Raw genomic sequence first — 17,807 nt, 5'->3', positions numbered from 1 at the left:
TGGTCATTCCACCACGATGTATATGGCAAAAAGTTTCAAGCTCTATAACCAGTAATAATCAACAAGATGGTTTCAAGGGCGTGGCAAGTAAATTATGTCTGTTTATAGTAAACTTTGCACCTTTTTATATAACTGGCATCAATTAAAGGGCAATTAAATCCTAGATAAATATATAACTAAGAACAAATCATACTTTTACCAGTCACGCCTAACGTGCTTGCTTGATTATCCAAAGTTGTTCTGATATTAGTAGATATCTGGCACACAGCTATGCCCCCTTTACTGTGCCACCATGAGACCTGGTAGTAAATCAAAGAGACTGCAACAGCAGGATAAATTGTGTATATATAGTGTTGACATGGTAGATTGCAGGTGGTCTGGAAATCTGTGAGTAGTTTGTGGGCAGTATTTTGATCTGCATAGTGCTGATGCATGAGTGGATTGTTCACCAGTTTTATACAGCTCGTACTTTAGAAAGGTATAACATTTATCAGGTCTATAGTCCCCCTACTTACTGAATGGCAGTCAGATGACCAATTTGAAAGCAATCCTTGTGTGATGGAAGTTGAAAATGTAATCCCTAATCTGGTTCATGAATATATCTGGTTCATGGTATGTAGAATAAACATATAACGCCCCATTTTAATATATTTATGTTTGCCATCAGAGTGTATGTACCATTATAACAAATACACTTCTTTTGTTTTTCAGAAGCAATGTCATAGATTTTATTGAACTGATTATTTACGCACAACTATCGTTTTACCTAATCACTAGTTTACAGTGGTTGGTTACACAGGCAAGTTCAAGCTGCATGAATATGAACATTTCAACAATTTTACAGTTTTTCTAATTGGATTATTTGCCAACATTTTTCAATTTGTTGTTAGAATAAGCATTGATTACATCATTTACCCATATGTATAACTTTAATACCCCAAAAAATGTTCCATTAATATACAGACATTACATTTTGGCACTGTATTTTTTTTAGGTTAGATAAGTGATTTGTATAAGTCATTATTTAACATAGTGAAACCAGTGAGCCAAAGTTCATCCTGTTTGCATGTAAACTGCTCATTTGTCTGTTTAATGTAAGCAAAACTGTCTGTTTTGTACGTGGCTTGCTACTTACTGTAGGGGTAAACAGGCACAACACAACTGCTCGATACACTCAATACTAGTACAATTATGGGACCTGTTATACAGAATGCTCAGGGCCTGGGGCTTTCCAGATAATGGATCTGTAATTTGGATCTTCATACCTTAAATCAACTAGAAAATCATGAATACATTAATAAGGCAAATCAGCTGGTTCTGTTATTAAGTAATACTTATATCTTAGTTATATAAAAATATTGTTTTATTTTTCAAAATTTGGATTATTTGGATAAAATGGAGTCTATGGGAGATGGCCTTTTCGTAATTTGGATCTTTCTGTATAAGGGGTTTCCTGATAACAGATAGAGTAGAAATAGCTCTACATACAGTATGCCAGATAGTAGTTCACAATGTGTTGTCAGTAAAATAATTCTGCAATAAATATAATAACTCTTCACTATTGAATTCCATTTGTTATTCCAGGCACCAACATCACTATTACTACATCGTTATACTCTAGTACATAATCTTAGTTTTATTAATGAATAAAATAATGATTACCCATATCCCCAACTCTCACCCTTTGCAGTATATTAAACCCTTTTTTGCATTTAAAATAAATACCATAGCTTCAATATAATGCACAAGCCTTTTCCAATTGTGCATTACCAATGACATGAAGTGTTATAGACAGTACACTGCTCTCCCCAGGGGCTTTTTGCTGGGTGGATTGCATGCCATCACCCCCCCCCGCCCAGTTGTCTTGTGGGCTTACACTCTATATCAGAATTCTACATTTAGAAGCTGGCAGGACAGCACACTATATTTGCATTAGCACACAGCCCTACTGGCCTATGCAGAAACAGTTTTAATAGGGCTGGAGAGGCAGTAGAGGTGCATAATATTTTTTTTTTCCGATGGCTCAAATATTTCCCCGCCCACCACATTTTTTTTTCCTGGGAGAATGCTGCAGTAAAACTCAATTTAAAGCATGGGCTTACAAGTACCAGTGCTTTGCATAAATAAATACAGCAACAAAATAAACAGAATCTCCCAAATCTCAAAGTGTGTCAAAGACAAGGTAGTCTACCAAGATCCTATTTGAATAGTAAGAACTTCAGGATAGGTTAAAACTTTTACTGCCTCTCCAAAGGTGCCATATGTACTTTTCAAACTTTCCATATTAATACACAAAATACAAACATAGTGTATAAAGGGAGACAAATGACCCTGTAGATGTTTCCAACTAATCCATACAAATTATTAAATGTATCTTTTTCTTAGGTAAAAAGCATTTCTTGTAGTATTGCAGCAGTTTTATATATATATATATATATATATATATATATATATATATATATATATATATATATATATATATATATATATATATATATATATATATATATATATATAAAATCTGTAGAAGAAAAGCTGTTGCACGCAAGGGACTCTTGTCTGAAGAAAAAGTATGAGCTTTATTTAGATCGACGTTTCGACCCTCAATGGGGCCTTCATCTTGATAAAGGCCCCATTGAGGGTCGAAACGTCGATCTAAATAAAGCTCATACTTTTTCTTCAGACAAGAGTCCCTTGCGTGCAACAGCTTTTCTTCTACAGATTTTGTATATACATTCTGTTGGCACCAGGGCATTACCTTCTTTTGAAGTGTGTGCAACAGTCTCACAATTTGTATATATATATATATATATATATATATATATATATATATATATATATATATATATATATATATATATATATATATATATATATATATATATATATATATATATATATATATATATATATATATATATATATATATATATATATAATATATATATATATATATATATATGTATTGACCCTCCATGTGCTGTACAAGAAACCCACGTTCTATTCTCTCCACACCACCATGGCTATTATAATTCACTTCTCTACATTATAAGTTACGTTGCAGGACTAAAGGCAATACTACTCTATAAACTATATCTTTTGATTGTTTGCACTCTTGATTTAACATGTGAATAGCAAATATAGTTAATATAATAAATACTAATGCTATCCATATGTTAATAGATTATAAACTCTTGGGGGGGAAGGGACATTCCAACAGTGTGGTGCTAAAAGATAAAGTGAAACCTCAGTTTTACTTACCCTGATATTAAGTTTACCCTCATGTTACAAAATGTTTTCAGGCCCCAGCAATTACACCATTATATCCTGTGTTTGTGTTTTACAAGTCAAATGTTTTACATTCCTTATTTTATATAATGTTCTACAGAAAGTTGCACAAGGTAAACACAAAATGACACAGTCATATTGTCATATTTAAACACTTTTTTAAGGACCGGTTAAAGAAAACAAATCAGTTAAAAAACACTTTTTTAAGGACCAGTTAAAGAAAACAAATCAGTTAAAGAACATGGCTACTTCTTCAGTACCCAACACCAGGACTCCAGCGCTACTCATTTAACAGTACCTGGGCTTACGTAATGCATCCATCCCTATTGCACACGAGGGACTGCCATTAAACCCTTGTGATTGGTTGAAGTGAATTGGGTGAGGTTTGAGGTGGAACATAATAAGGTGACTTTAAGAAGTAAGTGGGCTGGGGCAATCCAACTATATACTACATCTCTAGACAATGTACTGTGACCCACATTTAGTTCTAAAGTAGTTTAGACCTGCTGAACATAGTCTTTACCCTAATCCTTAAATAGGTAAGGACCACTTAATCATGACTGATTAAATGGCAACCTAGTTAACTTAAGTTTTGGTATGAAGAATAAATTGGCCCCTGGCTAATATTTAAGGTGTATGTCTAAGATATAGTCTTGATGACTTATTTCAGATCATTAAAATATTATGTCTGTTTGTGGGTGCTGCTTTTTTGAAAAGTTATTCAAACATAAAAAAGATGTGTTCCGCTGTCCTGGTGGGCCCTAGCAAAATTCCCTTCTATTCCCTTTTGGTATACATTAATTTGATAGCCTTTTTTTTTTTTTTTAGCTTTAAAGAGATAAAGGGTCAATATTGAAGTACACTAGAGTAACATTGGCATTTTTATGATATCTTTCAAATATAAAAATGTCCCAGTTCAGTTTAAATGACCCTGCTCAAAAATAATCCTATTATTAATTATTATTTTGGAAAATAAATGTAATGACATGAGTTCTGTTAAGTGTAAGATTGTACATTCTTTGTGAAGTTAAATTGAACAGTCACAAATAGGATCACTGCACTGGCTTTGAGAATAAAATTTCAATAGCTGAAACTGATGTTCAAAGCAGTTCATCAGTCTTCTTGGAATGTTTCAAACATTCACCTATCCACTTAGTACACTCTTATAACATCTGTCCCCCTCAGTACCTCTACCGATATAGCCATCCAATTCTACACCCTTTCCATCTATCATGCTTTCCCCCGACTTTCAATTCCAATTAATTAGGAAAGCCTTACCTCAATTAAGTAATCTCTTTTTCCACTTTCGCCTGACAAAAGCCAATAAGCCACTGTCAACTGCTAAAGTACAATCTGTTTCCCATTGTCCTGACTCCTCCTTCCCATTGTCCTGACTCCTCCATATATCTCATAGCCTTCTTCTTTTGGAATGTAATCACTGAGTATCCTTTACTGACTGTATCAGTCTGTAGTTGCATACAATATATATTATTTATATATTATATATGTATATATTATATATATCCATGTATATAGTATACTTATAATGCTTCTGCTTTATCTGTACAGGTATAGGACCCTTTTTCCAGAATCCTCGGGACCTGGGGTTTTCCAGATAACGGATCTTTCCATAATTTGGATCTTCATACCTTAAGTCTACTAGAAATTATTTAAACATTAAATAAACCCAATAGGCTGGTTTGGCTTCCAATAAGAATTAATTACATCTTATTTGAATCAAGTACAAGCTACTGTTCTATTATTACAGAGAAAAAATAAATCATTCTTACAAATTTGGATTATTTCATTATAATGGAGTCTATGGGAGACAACCTTTCCGTAATTTGGAACTTTCTGGATAACAGGTTTCCAGATAATGGATCCATACCTGTACTAAAATTTTTTTTAAGTTTTTATTTAATGCTTTAATAGTTACAACAAAACAAGTAAAGCGGGAAAAGAAGAGTAGAGATAGAAGTCGAGTTAACTAAGCCTTGCTAGTCGTACGTATTTATAAGGATTGAGCATTCAACCAAGTGTCCCATACTGCGGTGAACTTAGCTGGGCATCATCTTGACAAGTAAACCAACTTTTGTTTTCGTAACACGTCATTAATTCATTTTTTTCATAGGGTAAATTCTGGAGCTGATGTAGATTTCCCAGTCAACAATATAGCTTTTTTCACATAGAACAACAGCTGGAGATAGCATAACTGTTGGTAAGATGATAGTCCCAAATCTTCCAAGACCCTGAGTAAACATACTTTAGGGGATAAAATGTTAGGGGAGATCTAACCTCTCATTGACATACTTTAAGACAACAGATCAAAATTTTTGATGACTGGGCATTCCCAAAAAACATGAAAGAAAGTGCCTACCACAAGATTACATTTGCGGCATCTATCTAATACTTGAGGGTACAGTTTAGCCAGCATGTATGGTGTTAGGTAGGTCCAGTTGATGAATTTAATTTGAATGAACCTGTCCCTAACTGACACTGTAATATCTGGATAAATTAAATATTTAATGTTTGGGTGGTGTGACCTTTTATTCTTGTTTCATTCTAATTTACAAATTGTACACTCTTTAATCAGTTTCCTCATTCCAATATGTGAATTTAAATTGCTAGCACTTATTAAATTATACTCAATGCTTTCCCTTTATATTTACTTTCTATTTACTCAGTTTTTATGTTTTTTTATACGTACTCTGTATTTATTTGATGCTAAGGACTACATACACTTGCCACGTTATATAAATGCATACATACAAAACAGGCTAGTAGAATATGAACCAAAAATAAAAGTCTGTGCCACCCCAACAATAAATATTTAATGTAGTACAGACAATTTAAAAATAAAATTGCACCTTTAATTAAGCAGGCAAGTTCTATAATTAGTAATAAAATAGCATGTTAATGTTTATACGTGCCTACTAATTACTAACTCCATGATCAGGTCCAGTCACAAATGCTCCTCTTGTAGTATCAAGATATTTCCTCTACCCATTAGTCAACAAGTTCAGAGGTGAAGCATATTTTTGCTTTCAATTAGTATTGTAAGCATCCAAAGATGACGCACTAGTAATTTGTTAATATGCATAGTAATCTGTGCCAGAATCTTGAATATGGGCTATACCCTCTTTGTGTGAAATCTAATATAGTATAATATATGGACATAACATGGGGGAGGATAAAGAGAACGGGTAGTGAAGGTTTGACGGAGCCCACCCTTCTGTGTAGCGTACCGGCAGCAGCTCTCGCGATAATCCGGCAACTCCAAGCCGGAATCTGCAAGACAATCTCTGTGTATCGCTGTTCAGCATTGGCCCATTCTCCACATCAGGAATCGCTACACAAATTCTTTGAAAAAGCGGCTTTATTCATGCTCCATAAGTGATAACAGGCAGTGGGTAAGTGGTACAAACTAACGCGTTTTGTGCCCTTCCTATTGGCACTTCATCAGAGTTTGTGTGAAATCTAATATAGTATAATATATGGACATAACATGGGGGAGGTTCTGCTTTTCTGTGCCATACATATTCTCAAACTAATTTAGCCTACTTAGAGGAGGTAAATACTTAAGCATAATGGATACAGTGAATTTAGTATGTTTAAAGTATCAGCCATCCACATACTATAGTGTACATAAGGTATAGTGAGTATTAGGTAATTTTTACATAAAGTCCAGCAGTTTCATCAGAGATCCGATGTCTCTGTCTATGGCTTTCTCTGTTGGCAATCTCTTTTATATATTTTTTTTTCTTTATTTCTGTTTTGAAATACAAAACTCTAGGATTGGGAGAACCATATTAAAGGAACTTCTTATTGCAAAGGTCTCCCACACAGTCTAGGAATCATTTATCAACATTAAGCAAATTTGACCATGAGCATTAATCCATAGTAACTAATTACTGATTAGATTTTTCAGCCAGTTGCAAATATAATGAAAGCAAACATTTTATGGGTTACTGACTAGGTTAAAATTTGCCCATTATTGATAAATTACTAAAAGTAAAGTACTAAATTAGCACCTGGGCGATCCTGCCACCCACACTGCCCTTAGGTGTCTTTCTTGATGCTGCACGCTATCACCCATTTTTCGTATTCCTACAGGCGTAAGGAGGAAACTCATCGTTAGTGCAGGAAGCACAATTGCGAATCAGGGATTCAGCTCTTAAAAGGGCAGTTCACTGTTAGTATATAGTAGAATGGCCAATTCTTACCAACTTTTCAAGCGGCTTCCATATTTTATTTTTATATTTAATGATTTGCTTTCTCATTCAGACTCTCTCCAGCATTCAGTCACTGACCCTAGCAGCCAAAAACTATTGTTATGTAAGTGTACAGTTTTTATTGTGTCACTTTTTATTATTTATCATTCAGGCCTCTCCTAGTCATCTTGCAGTCTCCCTGCACTGCCCGGTTGGACTAAGGTAATTTGGACCCTAGAAACCAGATAGCTGCTTACATTTCAAATTGGATATCCGCTGAGCAAAAAGCAAAATAATTGCAAAAAGCAAAATAATTGCAAAAAAACCACAATTATAAAAAATGAAGACTGCAACTTGTCTCAGAATAAAACCCCTTTTAACATCACAAGGAGTAGCTTTTTGCAACTCCTGGTAATCTGACAGTTTTGACCCAGACAGATGTTTTTTTACCTGCCCGGTTTCCAAATGAGGAAATCCAGACAACACTCTCCTTAAGTGACATAGCAATCAACCAGTCACCTATCAATGCATTATAACCCTGGCCTCCAGTGTCACTAGCCTGCACCAATGGCACCGGTCCCTCCTACTGAAATCCACCAACATCACCCGCATCCTGTGCAGACTTGCAGAAACCCTACACATAAGGCACGTTTCTCAACATACACCAACATTTTTAAATAGGGGTAATACCTCTTTAACCCTCCTTGTGCTGGGCAACACATTTTAGAATGGTGTAGATAGTCGAAGTAAAGACATTTTTAAATCCGTTTTACCAGCACAGCAGCCATCAAATTTTGCTGCAGAAGCTTTTGGATGGAAAGAGGTTGTTATTCAATTTAAAGGTGAGAATAAAAATTGTTATTACAGCCATATTTCCAATATATATTTAGTTTTAATGGTTTTAAAGCTTTTGTAAAAATCTGGTGGGATGACATTATTATAACAGATTACACTTTACAGAGGCACATAATCTGTTAACATTTTTGATTATATACATCATACAGTTTAATGTATTTATTTAGATGCTAAAACATTTAAAGCTATAATCCATTAAAGGGGATATAATAAATACACTAAACTGTACATGCTGCTTAATCATTGTTTTTCACAAATAATCTTTCTTGAGATAAATGGTTTATGAGTGTTCTTTCTCGACTTAATATTTTTTCCTACTGCAAACAGCCAGCTGTGCTGTTCCATAGTAGTCAATTGTGCACTGCATTGTGCTGACTCATGCTGTAAACAGGCCACTCAAGAGCAAGTAAATCTAATTTACAGCACAAGTTTGCAGGAAATTGGAATATACGTACAACTGTATGATGAAACAGATTCCTGTTTACTGGATTTGTTTATGATAGAAACAGTTTCCCTTTAATACTGTTTCTGCTATACAGAAGATACAGTAGTATTTTGCACATCTTAACTGCCTGGGGTCATAGCACAGGCCTTTCGTTTCTGAAACGGAGCACAGAGACCTGCAGGCTGCTCTTTGAATTGAGCTTAGCCTCCATTTGGCCGCTTTTGGAAGTGGTGGACATGGGAGGTTCATAGGCATTCTCCCCTACTGCCCCACTGTATGTTGGGCATGATTTTTCATCTAGGGAAAAATCTGTGCAGAGCATTGTGTAGATGGGGGTGCTTCATCAATGAGCAAAAAATAATATATTGTTGTGACCCCTGCAGTCCTTGCTTTAAATGTTATTGTTGCCTAATCTCTGGCTATATAATAATATGTTTTTAAGTATATGTCTTTAGATTATTATTTCAGTAACCATTCAAAAGCAGTTTCTAACAAACAAGGAAATATATCATTGGGCCATGTTGGTTGCAAAAAAATCTTTTAATTTTTTATGCCAGCCTTTTTTAGAGGTGATTAAATTATATAAATCCACACTGCCACTTACTGACCGATGTATGATTTCCAAGTACAGTGGCCCCAGAAATATAGCAAGACTAAGGGGCAGATTAATCAATGGTCAAAGTGAATTTTCGAATTAAAAAACTATGAATTTCAAAGTAATTTTTGGGTACTTCAGCCATCGATTAGGCAAAATTCGACTTCGATTCGAATTGAAAATACTTCTAATAATCGACCATTCGAAAATCGAAGTACTGTCACTTTAAAAAACTTCAACACTTCGCAAACCTTAAACCTGCCGAATTGCTATTTTAACCTATGGGGACCTCCTACAACCTATAGCCAACATTTGGCTAAGTTTCTAGAAGTCAAAGTTTTTTGGGTTTTTTTGAAAATCATTCGATCGATGGTTTCTGTGCCTTCATGTAGTAATTATCTGTATTAATTATTAATGTGCTTTATATTGTGACTATGTTGCTTTATTTTGTGACTGTTGCTTGATGCCAATGTTATTTATAGGGAAAAAACATAAAACTATAGGAAGGCCAGTATTTTGGATCTTTACTGCTAAAGGGCTGTGGTTGCCTTGGTCTGGTACAGAAGCTAAAAACATAATGTACAACATTTCTAGCTACTTCTTTAGTTCTCCTTTAAGGGTAATAGCAATAGATGCATTAACAAGCATTTTGACATCTGTACAATTCCTAGCTTGGTGGTTATGTTGACACTATAAATTCTAAAGTGGAAAAAGCTTCGCTTGAAAAGTCTTAACCGGTGGTTCATTCACTCATAGTCAGTACAGTCAGGTGTTCAGCACCGTCTTGCTAACACATTAACTCACTGCAACTTGAACAGTTTTTAAATATGATCGTAAATAGAGATAAACTTTGGGACTATTACAGTACCTATACAAATTAAACTGAAGGATGACACGGCAGAAACTACATGGGCAATTCTTCCTTATCAGTCCTTATCCTGAGCCCTGTCTGTAAAACTGATTATTTTATAACTTTGTGTAAGGTTTGTAATTTACTGATCATCAACTTTCCCATAGTCATCTAGCAATACACCACTCTAAGCAAAACATGAACATTAGTCCATGGTCTCTTTTCCATCTGTTAGAAATCATAGAGACAATTTAACTTCATAGAACAATTAACCATGATTAACAATATAACCTCAAGCTACTAACGGCAAGGCTAAGGTATAACACTAGATGAATGTGGAGCGACAGGTGGCATTTGGGGGGGCCTGATAATGTTGGTTTTCTTGCAGAATATAATAAACTTTCTAATACATTTATATATATGTAATATTATGAGGCATATTTTTTAAGGATCAAGTGAGAATTCAGATTTTTTAATTTTTTTTTTAAAAAATAAATTCAAAAATCGACCCTCTATATGTTTGATGTAGTTTATTTTATAAAATTCATATGATTTGATCTTTTCAGTTCAATACATTTGTCATAGGAACACTAAGGGGCAGATTTACTAAGGGTCGAATATCGAGGGTTAATTAACCCTCGATATTCGACTAGGAACTAAAATCGTTCGACTTCGAATATCGAAGTCGAACGATTTAGCGCAAATCCTGCGATCGAACGATCGAAGGATTTTAATACAACGATCGAAGGAATATCCTTCGATCAAAAAATCACAGGCAAGCCTATGGGGACCTTCCCCATAGGCTAACATTGACTTCGGTAGCTTTTAGCTGCCGAAGTAGGGGGTCGAAGTTTTTCTTAAAGAGACAGTACTTCGATTATCGAATGGTCGAATAGTCGAACGATTTTTAGTTCGAATCGTTCGATTCGAAGTCGTAGTCGAAGGTCGAAGTAGCCCATTCGATGGTCGAAGTAGCCCAAAAAACACTTCGAAATTCGAAGTTTTTTTAATTCGAATCCTTCACTCGAGCTTTGTAAATGTGCCCCTTAGACTAGGGGACTAGGCTAGCGACTGTAAGACTTGACTAAGTGGCAGCCTAAAAAATGTTTAATTGGTATATAAAAGTTAAGCAGCTATGCATGCAATCAAAAATTTTACTTTTTATAGATGTATTCTGAGCTGATATTTGGGTGCTGATTTACTAAGCCACGACTTTTTTGGGTCCGGTTTTTTGTCTCCAAAAAGCTGAAAAAGTCCCGGAAAAAAGTGCAACTTTTCCGGGATTTATTATGCGTCAAAACGGCGACAATTCAGAATCGGAAAATACTACAGTCAAAACCTGTTGAAGTCAATGGCAGAGGTTCCTTTTACAACTAAGATCTTTCTTTGCTTTGTGGTTTTTGACATTTCAAGGTAATTTCGATGCTGGCTTTTGTGCGACAATACTAAAAAGTCATATTTATTGCGCGAAAAGTCAAAAAAATTTGCGGGGAAATTCATTTATTCATGGTTTCAAATACCACTAAAATTTGACCTTCAAAAAAACAGGCCTCTTATCAATTATTGCATAAATGATTTTTTAAATGCAAAGCATTCTTTTGAGAAATTAGCTTAAAGAGATACTGACACCAAAAATGATACCTTTTCTATCATAATATTGACTTTTCATGCTATTTATAATTTTCCATAAAGTATTTGCTGGATGCTTTTACATTAGCTATCTGACTCCCTATGAGGGGGCTGCCATATTTGTGCAGCAGGAGTCCATTAGCATTAGAAACTTTAACTGACAGGCTGAGTGTCACGAAGGGCACCAGTGGCGGAAATACCGGGGGAGCAGGGGGTGCAAGCGGGCCAGGGCCTGCACCCCCTCAGGGTCCCCCGGCAGCTCGCGCGCCACTGTAATCCGTCCTGAAAATCACGTACTGCGGGGGGCCCGGCTGCGCGTCATGCACCAGGGCCCGCCCCCCTCTAGTTATGTTACTGAACGGCACCCTAAATCCAGAACCCAAGCTAAGCTCCTTGGTGTCGGCTCTCACTTCTGCCTATAATTTTTAAGAGTCACATTTTTAATCATTAAGTACACATTCAACTTTGGCAAGTTTTTTATAAACTTTTTTTTGATGAAAAATAAAAACTCGCAAATTCAATTTTTGATAAATATACCTCAGGGTGTTAGAAACTGGTTTAGTGTTCTTATTTTTAATTATAGACTAAGGTGTAACATTACAATGTAACTATGTAACCATGTTCTAAAGCTGGCCATAGACGCAAAGATCCGATCGTACGAATCAACGTACGATCGGACTTTCCCATCTCCCGACCCTCCACTAACCATTCAGATCAAAGTCTTTACCATTCCGATCAAATAAGAACAGATCACCCAATGTTCTGCCCCTGACAGCAATCGTACGATACTTATGTCTGACAACACTAGTGACAGTCTCCCTCTGAAAATCGTACGATCGGCAATACACGCAGAGATATTATCGGCAGCCGACAGAAATTTTCTAACCTGTCCGATCGACCAAACGACCGATCTCCGACGGACGAAAAATGTCGGGACTCTCCACACATGGTCCGAAAATCGTACGAATCCACGATTCGTACGATCGGATCTTTGCGTCTATGGTCAGCTTTAGTCTAAGAAGATGGCATAGAAGATGACAATTCTGATGGCTGATGCAGTTACTTAAAAGGCACCTGTCACCCAAAAATATTTGCCCCACTGGAGATGTGGACAAAAATATCCCACTCTTCAGTTGTGGGAAACATGAGTTTTTTTAAAAAAAATAATGCCCTGTGTCTGCTCTAGGCAGCCTGCACTGAAAGGGAGCTTCCAAAAACTTTCCTCTGCAATGCTTCCCACAATAAGCTTTATTGCGACTCCGGCAGGCCTGGGTTTAGGGTGCAGGCCTGGGTTTCTGGTGCAGAACGGGGAGCAATCGTGTGACAGCTGTGCATTCACTATATAGACAGAGAAATTTTCTGTGCTGTGCTAACACATAGTTATATAGTTAAAGGGCAATTCAACCCCAAAATAAAAAAGAAAATTGCAATGAATGTATATTGCAAAGTTGCTTAGAATTATGTTTTCTTTTCTTGGGAAAATTTTTTTTGGGTTGACATTCCCTTTTAGGATAAAAGAATGTTTTGGTCACATTCAGACCTTAAAAAATAAAAAGGATTTTTTAAGAAAGTCCTCTGCCCCTTGAAGCGGCACCCACAATGCATCCCCTCATTCCCCTTCGCTTACTGTTTTTGCCTAGAAGTGGGTCCTTGGGGAGTCATTGCTGTGCAGATATATAGTTAGGCCCATTAATATCTGGACAGAGACAACTTTTTTCTAATTTTTGTTCTGTACATTACCACAATGAATTTTAAATGAAACAACTCAGATGCAGTTGAAGTGCAGGCTTTCATTTTTAATTCAGTGGGTTGAACAAAAAGATTGCATAAAAATGTGAGGAACTAAAGCCTTTTTTAACACAATCACTTCATTCCAGGGGTTTTATACATGTCCCAAAAGAAAAAGCCTAATACAAGCTCACTAAATACATACATATGTTAAAACTGGTCATCTATTTTGAGCTGTATTTAAACAAGCCATTGTATTTTTACATAACATGAATGTTTGCATTGGCAATGGCTTGATCTTGCGACAAAGGAAGCGAACATAGCTGGACATTTCCATCTTCTATGTTTTTTTTATAATCAGCGTTTGCTTATCAAGATATTTTTTAAACATGCATCCTGTTCCTAGCAAATATTATTATTAACAAAGGGGTTTTCTTTCAAAGATATTTTCTTTTAAAAGTAAACAAAATTCAGAATTTTAAACAAAAAAAAAATCTAAATTCAACAAGTCTGGATAATACTTGATACCAGATAGCACACTAATTTCACACATTCACATTGCTTTGTGCTTCTTTATTTGCACATTTCCCCCACAGTAATAAATAAGCCCGTCAGTGTTTAGTATGTGATGGCAGTGTATTGGAGTCGACGTTTAATCAGAAAACAATTGTTTAAACTATAGACATATAGGTGGCCTCTGTAGTGTAAATGATATTTGTTGAGTTGTCATTCTGTAATACCGTATGTTTTATTTTATAATCATTTAAAATCTCAAACTTCTCTTGTAGTTGCGGATAAGGCATTTGGGGGTGAAGTAGTGGGTCCAAGCGGGTAAAAATGCAGGTGCTGGTTGCGGGTCTAAGTTGAGTTCGGGTTTCAAAAATTGGTTCAGCACAGGACTTAATTTAAGCATTAGTAAATCAGCTTCTTTGTATCTCTTGCCTCATTCATTGTAGAGACCTTAGTTATCATTTCTCACTTTGTTTATATGTAACTTGATGTTCACTGTCCTTTTGTACAGATCAATAAAATAAGCCCCCTGTTTACATTTATTTATGTTTCTATTTATGTAGCTATATTCTGCCTTTGCAGCTCAGTGTTTTGTATGTGACATAAAAGATTCAGACATTAGATGGGCACCCCCATTCAATATAATCACTAATCTTAGACCCCAGCGTTCCAGTGATACTACGTCTTCTGCCAGACCGTGCACATTTGCAATAAAGCACAGTTCTGAACGTATTCTTACATATTTATAGTAATAAACTTACCAGTGTGTCTGCGGTACTGCATGGTTGATATTTTACTGTTGGGTCGTACATTATTCAGGGTGTGCTGTAACCCTCTCTTTACGAAGTCGTCTTTTTATCCTTGCTAATAAGAGAAAATTTCATTACTTATACTTATACAATCTATTGTAAAAAGGTAAATGTTCAGGACAATATCATGTTAAAGATTAGTTTAGCATAGTTTACAGGTATGGTGTCCGTTATCCAGAAACCCATTATCCAGAAAGCTTGGCATTACAGGAAAACCATCTCTCATAGACTCCATCTTAATCAACTAATTCAAATTTTTTTAAACAAATTCCATTTTCTCTGTAATATTATAACAGTACCTTGTACTTGATCTCAACAAAGATAGAAATAATCCTTATAGAAAACAAAATAATCTTATGGAGTTTACTAATGTTTAAGAAAAAAATTTTTAAGCAGACATAAGGTATGAAGATCCAAATAACACCCCTTATTTGGAAAACCTCAGGTCTCAGGCATTCTGGATAACAGGTCCCATACCTGTATAATTTGGGCTGGAAAAGATAACTGCCCATTAAGGTTAACCCTTTAGTTTTCTTTAGGATGGGCAACCACCATCTTCTCTCTTCTTACCATCTATAATTTTACCAGGTCAGACTTGATGCAGTCACAAACTTTGCTGAATACTTTGACTGATACAAGCTGGCCTGGGTCACTGTGGGATGCCTAACAAATTGGCATACCTTACCCCAGGGTTCCCCAACCTTTTTTTTACCTGTGAGCCACATTCAAATGTAAAAAGAGTTGGGGAGGAACACAAACATAAAACAATCCCTGGAAATGCCAAATAAGGGCTGGGATTGGCTGGGATTTTGTTGTGTAGGCAACCTAAAAGAGGTTCAATTTGGCAGTTCACATCGTTTTATGTACCCTATAAGTTGTCTCCAAGCCTGGAATTCAAAAATAAGCACCTGGTTTGAGACCACTGAGAGCAATATCCAAGGGGTTGATGAGCAACATGTTGCTCACAAGCTACTGGTTGAGGATCACTGCCTTACCCCCTGTCATTTTAGCTTAACTTGTCCTTTTACACTCTTATCTTCAAACCTTTTAGCAAAAAAACTTCTGAACTTGAGTTTTATAGGATGACTTTTGGTTATTAGGGACCTATTAACCCCACTAGTGTTACATTGGTGGCACTGGCACTTCCTAATTTTAAAATAAGCATAATTGTAGTGTTAATCAACCAAATGAAATAAAGCACGTTTTCAGCCCTAACTATAAGATACATTCTTCTACTATTATGAAATATAAATCAGCACACACAGTTTTTAGACACAGGAAGCATGGTAATGGACTTATAAAAGAAGTATTGTCTCACATAAATAGTACAGGAAAAATGAAACAATTGTACTCAGTAGGTATACTCACATCAATTATAATGTTTAAAGGAACAGTTCAGTGTGAAAATAAAAACGGGGTTATTAGATAGCCTGTGCAAAATAAAACATGTTTCTAATATAGTTAGTTAGACAAAAATGTAATGTATAAAGGCTGGAGTAACTGGATGTCTAACATAAACAGAATCCTACTTCCTGCTTTTCAGCTCTCTATTTTTAAGGTAGTCAGCGACTTGAAGGGGGCCACATGGAACATAACTGTTCAGTGAGTTTGCAATTGATCCTCAGCATGCAGCTCAGATTCAAAAGCAAACAGTTATGACCCCTGTGCCCCTCCCTCAAGTCACTGCATGGAAGTAGTGTACAGAGCAAGAAGACGTGGTACGGGTTGGGTGTGGGTCCTTCAAAGGCTACAAAGTGCGGGTTAAAATTTTGTTAGTTAGGGTTGGGTTTGGGCTGAGTTTTTCCTGACCTGCACATCATAATTATATCGAATTATTGCCAAAAGTACTGTATACATATGTAGACCTGCAACTACCTTGTCCAAACGTTGCTAGTTTAAACTGTTACTCTATTCAGTTTGTGTCGGTGCATATGCTACTAGCTTTGTATTTCTCTTTGTTAAGCTACATGTGTAAAATGTATGTGAGATATGGTCTGCATATTGCATTGAATCTACAGGGAAACTGAATCACACAGGAGATAAATTCCTTAAATTTTGTAGCCTTTTGGTCAAATTTACTGATACAGCACTAAGCAATTTACCAATTATTCCTTGCGCTATATGCATTTTGTTTGAAGAATACAGGGTGGTTTACTTTAGGGCAGGGCACACAAAGCACATCATCCACTTTCTTCTCAGCCTACGTTTTGTGTGCAGTTGAAGGAAAACGGATCTGTTGTCATCCCCTCCTTCATGTAGCCCCATTGGCACAGGGTTGGCCTGTATGGAGCTACACAGAGGAGCTTTTGACACGAAAATGCAAACGTTCAGTTCAGTGTAGCTAAACATAAGTTGACGCTGTGCCCGCCAACGGGGCTACACGAAGGAGCGGACACCATCAGATCCACTTTTCTCCACTTGCATATAAAACACAGGCTGAAGAAAGACTAATTTAGTTTCTTTTTATGAGAAGGTGAGCAGGGACCTTGATTCTGGGATGGCAGTGGAAGTGATTTACTTAGACTTTGCTTAAGCATTTGATACAGTGCCACACATAAGGTTACTGGTCAAATTAAGGAATGTTGGCCTGGAACTGGGCAGTGTCATTCTGTGGCCCCTATTGCAAATAGAGTACTGTCTTGCATAAAAAATGTCATAAACTTAAGGGATGAAAACATAATTACATGAGCTGGAGAGAGTGGAGAGACGTGCAACCAAACTGGTTAGAGGGATGAAAGTCTAAAATTATGGCAGACTGTCATGGTTGAGGTTGTTTTCTCTGGAAAAAAATACGCTTGCTAGGGGACATGATTACACTTTAAAAGTACATTAGAGGACATTATAGACAAATAGCAAGGGACCTTTTTACCCATAAAGAGGATCACCG

General features: G+C 36.1%; 1 protein-coding gene across 3 annotated transcripts in view; it reads right to left on the bottom strand.

The window, feature by feature from the left end:
* The window catches only part of abcg2.L (ATP binding cassette subfamily G member 2 (Junior blood group) L homeolog), a 78,603-nt gene that overhangs the window by 34,845 nt on the left and 25,951 nt on the right, over positions 1 to 17,807 (bottom strand). For all 3 annotated transcript variants that reach the window (XM_041581710.1, XM_018247345.2, XM_018246587.2), the window contains exon 2: positions 14,873 to 14,975. In XM_041581710.1, the coding sequence (XP_041437644.1) occupies positions 14,873 to 14,923 (51 nt within the window). In that variant the 5' untranslated portion in view covers positions 14,924 to 14,975. The remainder of the gene's footprint in view (positions 1 to 14,872; positions 14,976 to 17,807) is intronic.

This window comes from Xenopus laevis, chromosome 1L (genome assembly GCF_017654675.1).
Source record: "Xenopus laevis strain J_2021 chromosome 1L, Xenopus_laevis_v10.1, whole genome shotgun sequence".
In the NCBI taxonomy this organism is placed as follows: Eukaryota; Metazoa; Chordata; class Amphibia; order Anura; family Pipidae; genus Xenopus; species Xenopus laevis.
Note: the sequence above shows the minus strand (reverse complement) of the source record. Positions and strands in the feature narration are given on the sequence as shown.